General features: G+C 42.8%; 1 protein-coding gene across 3 annotated transcripts in view; it reads left to right on the top strand.

Annotated features, from left to right (window-relative positions):
* The window catches only part of sdk2a (sidekick cell adhesion molecule 2a), a 110678-nt gene that overhangs the window by 77195 nt on the left and 28125 nt on the right, over window positions 1-5358 (top strand). For all 3 annotated transcript variants that reach the window (XM_014025582.1, XM_014025573.1, XM_014025591.1), the window contains exons 13-17: window positions 86-262; window positions 543-679; window positions 1296-1443; window positions 2665-2805; window positions 3177-3358. In XM_014025582.1, the coding sequence (XP_013881036.1) occupies window positions 86-262; window positions 543-679; window positions 1296-1443; window positions 2665-2805; window positions 3177-3358 (785 nt within the window). The remainder of the gene's footprint in view (window positions 1-85; window positions 263-542; window positions 680-1295; window positions 1444-2664; window positions 2806-3176; window positions 3359-5358) is intronic.

The raw sequence follows: 5358 nt of genomic DNA, 5'->3' as shown, positions 1-5358 counted from the left end.
TGTGTGTGTGTGTGTGTGTGTGTGTGTGTGTGTGTGTGTGTGTGTTCTGGTCTGTTTGCTTATAAGATCTCGCGCAAACCTGCAGGTATGTGTGGGAGAAGAGCGGCTCGGTGATTGACGTGAACACGTCGCCCCGCCTGCGTCTGGATCCTGACGGGACTCTGCACATCTCCCAGACGTGGTCGGGTGACATTGGAACATATACCTGCAGGGTAACATCCGTGGGTGGCAACGACTCCCGCAGCGCCCACCTCCGAGTCAGGTCTGCACATTTCACTTACGCTCCCACCTGTCTTATCTTGACATCTGTATTTTTCTCTCTCTCTCTCTCCCTTTCACATTTCAGTGTGCGAGAGTGTGATAGATGGCTGTTTTCTCCACTGCTGTGGGTTTATGACTGCTCTCCTCTCTAATCGATCAAACACCTCTAATATTTACAATGCGAGGCTCTCAGTTTGTCTGTTTAATTTGGTCGTTTGGCGCCTCTCTAGTCTGGATTGTTTGTTCCCCGCTCTCATGCAAACACTCGCATGCACTTACAGGCAACTGCCACATGCTCCAGAGAACCCGGTGGCTGTTCTGAGCAACACGGAGAAGAGGGGCATCAACCTCACATGGGCCCAGGCCTTCGACGGCAACAGCCCCCTGATCCGTTACCTCCTGGAGGTCTCAGAAAACAGTGAGTTATTCACAATCACCAGCAACGAAACGTGTTTTCTTCTTGTCTGATAGTAATTTCAAAACCATCCTTTTTGTTTGTTTTTTACTCCACCGATGCACTAATTTGCCTCTGCCTTTATTATATTACGTCTATATTGTTTCCCTTAAATTGGCAGTTGCATCCTTTCATGTCTTCTGCAATCAGTCTAACTGAATTGCCTCGCTTGTGTGCTTCCTTATGAATGATCAGGGGAACCGAATTGAGTTCACGTCCGATGCTCTTATCTTCTTCAGCAGATAAAATCAAAGAAGTTGGAATGTTTTCTCCCGCAGAGKGTAAATTGTTCAACAATTTCTCATTTAAGCCTAGGCTAACGGAGAAAATGACAACTCATTAGGAGGAAAATGAATCTGAGGATGCAGATGGGATCTGGGTTTTAGATAATTGAATTGCGATCTGATATTRAGAGGGAGCGCGTGCCCAGTAAATGACTTGTTTCTGTCGGTGTAGCTGCAGCCTTATTACGGAAAATGAACCAATGCTGTGCAATAATCGTAGGAAACGGCGCTGAATTTAAATGTGAGCTGGTGGGGGGAGATTTTCACCAAACTGCTCCCTGTGTCTCCTGTCTTAGACGCCCCTTGGACGGTGCTGCTGGCGAACATCGAGCCCGAGTCCACCGGGGTGGTCGTGGGTGGCCTCATCCCGGCACGTTCCTATCAGTTCCGCCTGTGTGCCGTCAACGATGTGGGCAGAGGCCAGTTCAGCAAGGAGACCGATCGGTGGGTGGTGTTTTGTCTCGTTTTAGGCTGCTGTTTGTTAAAAAAAATATATTTGTAACCTAATGTAGCCASAAGAAAAAGCCTCGCACTTAGAGGGTTTTTTTTTATTGCTCTGGAACAAGACGTTCCCCCGGTCTCATCTTGGCAGTTCAATAGAAAATCCTATAAGACTGCTTTTTAGTTTTCACTCCTGCTTGTTGAGGAGATGAGCCAGCTTCGGAAAGGGACCTTTTTTTTTCCCCCAAGATAAAAAATGTGAATGAGCTGAAATTGCGCTTTGTGAAGACACGATGGGTGCGCTGACCCAGCTTCGTCTCTGTCCTTCACGTTAACCACCATCGCCGTACTTCATGAGTAAAAACACACAGAGGCTTTAAGCGGATGAGCTCAACACAGAGTCATATCTCCACTGAATTAACTTCAAGAGGAAAATCAAACAGATGCATTCATAAAAGTTGAACCCAAACACATTTTACGGTCGTTGCGATCCACTTACACACACAACTGATCGTCTATGTCAACATTTGCTTTTCTGTTTCTTTCCATCTTTTTTTTTTTTCTTGTACACCTGCAGCAAAAAAAGAAAAAGAAGTGAAAAGCAACCATGACCATTCATGGAGCTTTTCCACCACAAATTCATTCACTGAACTGTTGTGCGAATCTGCCCAAACCAGAGTGCACCGTAGGAGGTGCGTCAATGAGAGCAAGACTCTTTTCTGAGGCATCTCCCTGGCACACCTCTTTGATCCTAAACACTCTGCTTTATCTCCTCCAGAGGGCTTCTTCAGCACGTTGGGAAGAAATCAAGATGTCATCTTAAATAGACTTAAAAGGAAAGTCTTCATGGATCTCTCTTTCTTGTTCTTTTCTKTCTTTCTCTCCATCGCGCTGCTCCCATTTTCCACCGAGTCTTCTTTGATCTCTTCTTTGCCACAGCAAGCTGTCCCTCTGCGGACAGTAGTYTAGAGAATGTGTTTTGGGTGGGAAAAAAAATAACAGAATCACACTTTCCCAACTTGCCCTCATGGTGTGCTTCAAAAAATAAAGAAAATACAAAAGGCAGGCTTTATTGTGATCTGATGTCTATGATGAAATGGGATTGAAATATGCAGAAACTCCTGATAATTAATGCATGGCTTCGTTTATTTTTTTTCTTTTTGGTCTCTTCTTTTACCTTTCCATCCTCTTATTTTTTTTTTTTTTGCTTTCTTGCTGCTGCAGACTGACTCTCCCCGAGGAGCCTCCCAGTGCACCCCCTCAGACCGTCATGGCGAGTGGACGCACCAATCAGTCCATCATGATCCAGTGGCAGCCCCCACCGGAGAGCCACCAGAACGGCCCGCTTCAGGGCTACATCATCAGGTAAGCAGACTGGAACATTTTTTTTTTCCTGAGTTCGGGTGCCTGTTTGAGTTTGTGCCATTCAGATGTGATAATACCTGCTATGTCAGCTCTGTGCCTTTGTCTCCATTTTGCCTCGTTCCCGCTCACCGCTGCTGCAGAATAATTGGTGCCAATTAAAAGCATCCTCTCCATTCATCTTTTGTCACCTCTTGTTTTGTAACAGTTTTATAACTGTTTTGTGGATTCCCTTTTTTTTTTTTATCCACAGCACTCCTTCTCTGCTGTGAGAGAAAGTGTGTCCTAATATTGTCGTCTCCCTGTATTGTCCCTGTCTCTGTGTATCTCCCTCCCCTCTATTAATTGCTGTCACTTCCTCCCACTGCTGTCAGGTACTGTCTGTCAGGGCTTCCAGTGGACTGTCAGATAAAAAACATCACTAACCCGGACCAGACCAGCCTGATCCTGGAGGACCTCATCATCTGGACAAACTATGAGATTGAAGTAGCCGCCTACAATGGAGCAGGCAGGGGCACCTACAGCCACAAAGTCACTGAGTGGACTCTGCAAGGAGGTGAGAGCAGCAGACAGGATTTATATGGCATACTGCAATGAAAGTGAGAGACTGTCTACTGGTGTCATAAAGGTCCTTATTCCATTTACCCTGTGCTAATGTGGGTTTACTTAGTGRCCAGACCTGCAGTGTAAAATATGAGCCGAAGAGGTGATTTCTAATCCGTCTTTGATAAGAAGTGTAGCGCTTTTTAAAAAAAAGAAATGTGGGCTGTTATTTACAGAGCCCGTCCAATTACACTGGATATTAAAAAATAAATTAAAAAAAACGAATGTATGGCCATGAATTAGTTAATGCATGGCCACAAGATTGTTAATGCAGAGACTGATGATTGTTTACATGGACAAGTTTAAATTAATGTTTTATTTTAAAATATGAATGAGTCACTTGCGGTTAGGCATGYAGTAATTCTAAACATTTAATGCTGCAGCTATAAGACACAGATGGCGACTGAAATTGTCTTTGTCAATAAAGGTTTTTTTTTTTAACTCAACACTTAAAACAGGCCCCTCCCTAACACTGTGCCTTTGCTGCGGAAGGAGTCGGTGTTACGTCACGTTCAGGAACCGTTTCCCGACACACACTTAGGACGTTCAGTGTCATCTCGTAAATACTAGTACAATGAAAAATGGTTTAGATTGAAGCATAGAGAAGGAACTTTTGTAACTGATTTAAGGCACAGTGTGTAGGATTTTGTCAATTCTTTTAGCCGAAATTGAGATAATCACTAATGACAATAATAAAAAAACATGTCGTAATCATTGCAGACAAAGACCTTGTTTTATTATTTTTACCTTATAAAAACCTGTTTATATCTCCATGGTCGCGGGTCGCCATTACAGGCAGCCGCCATCTTGCACCGCCATCTTGTCTACGAAGGCTCATGAAGGACAAACTGCGGTGGCGGCGTCAAAAACGGTTTTAGTTGTAATACTATAAAAGTAATATTTGTTGTCTGTCATTGTAGCTGGGATAATTTTACTTATTAAAGCTCATAATCTTACCACTTGAAACATCACTAGCCCTGAAGCTGCAGGTAGACATCGCGGTTGGAATTATCAAAGGTTTTTGACACCTGAGAGACACCGTAGCAACTGCTTTGTGTTTGGAAAGGGGGTGGGGGGAGGACCAGGGAGGATGATTCAACCACTCAACCACTAGATGTTGCTGAAAACAACAAATCCTACACACTGTGCCTTTAATGTTAGATGCAGTATTGTATTTTATACTTTCTGATCATTTCAGCCTTTAAGGTTAAAACAGACAAAGAGTTGGCGTGCGTCTTACCGTGTGTTCTGTCGTTTAGCCTAAACAAAAATGATTTACGTTSTACATCTGACATAATAACACCTCCTGGGGCATAACCAGGAAGAYAGAAACATTATAAGGTCAATTCATTATTATAGTAAAAAGAAGWTGTCAGTGTGTTGCAGAGTCTCTGCTTTAGAGCAGGGCTCCAGTCACTAGCGGAACAAATCAGAGCAAAATAAACTGTTGTAGATATATATCCATTAATTAATCGTGAAAGGGTCATTTTAATCCAATATTTTGCTAACAGTAACACACTAAAGTTTTAAGCAACATTTTGATGAGACGAGTTGCATTATCAGTATGTGTTGTAAAATGCTCTCATCTACACCTTATCTTTGCACAGAATCTGTAAAACTGGTGAAAATATGCATGGTTGTGTTGTTCTGTGGTGAGTTAGCTGCATCGGGTTAACTCTAAAAGTTAACCGGTTTAGTTTTACTTTTATTGATTATTTCCTGCTAGTATCGTTAGCATTCATTCTGTGGTTTTATGAGACATTTTGTTAACACACACACACACACACACACACACAGACATACTATGTCTCTCTATCCTTGTGGGGACTTTCCATTGACTTCCTTTCATTTTTTGGAAATTTACAGTGGTTTGCAAAAGTATTCATACCCCTTGAACTTTTCCATATTTTGTCACATTACAACCACAAACATAAATATATTTCACTGGAATTT

This window comes from Austrofundulus limnaeus, unplaced genomic scaffold, assembly GCF_001266775.1.
Source record: "Austrofundulus limnaeus strain Quisiro unplaced genomic scaffold, Austrofundulus_limnaeus-1.0 Scaffold4, whole genome shotgun sequence".
Lineage (NCBI taxonomy): Eukaryota > Metazoa > Chordata > Actinopteri > Cyprinodontiformes > Rivulidae > Austrofundulus > Austrofundulus limnaeus.
Note: the sequence above shows the minus strand (reverse complement) of the source record. Positions and strands in the feature narration are given on the sequence as shown.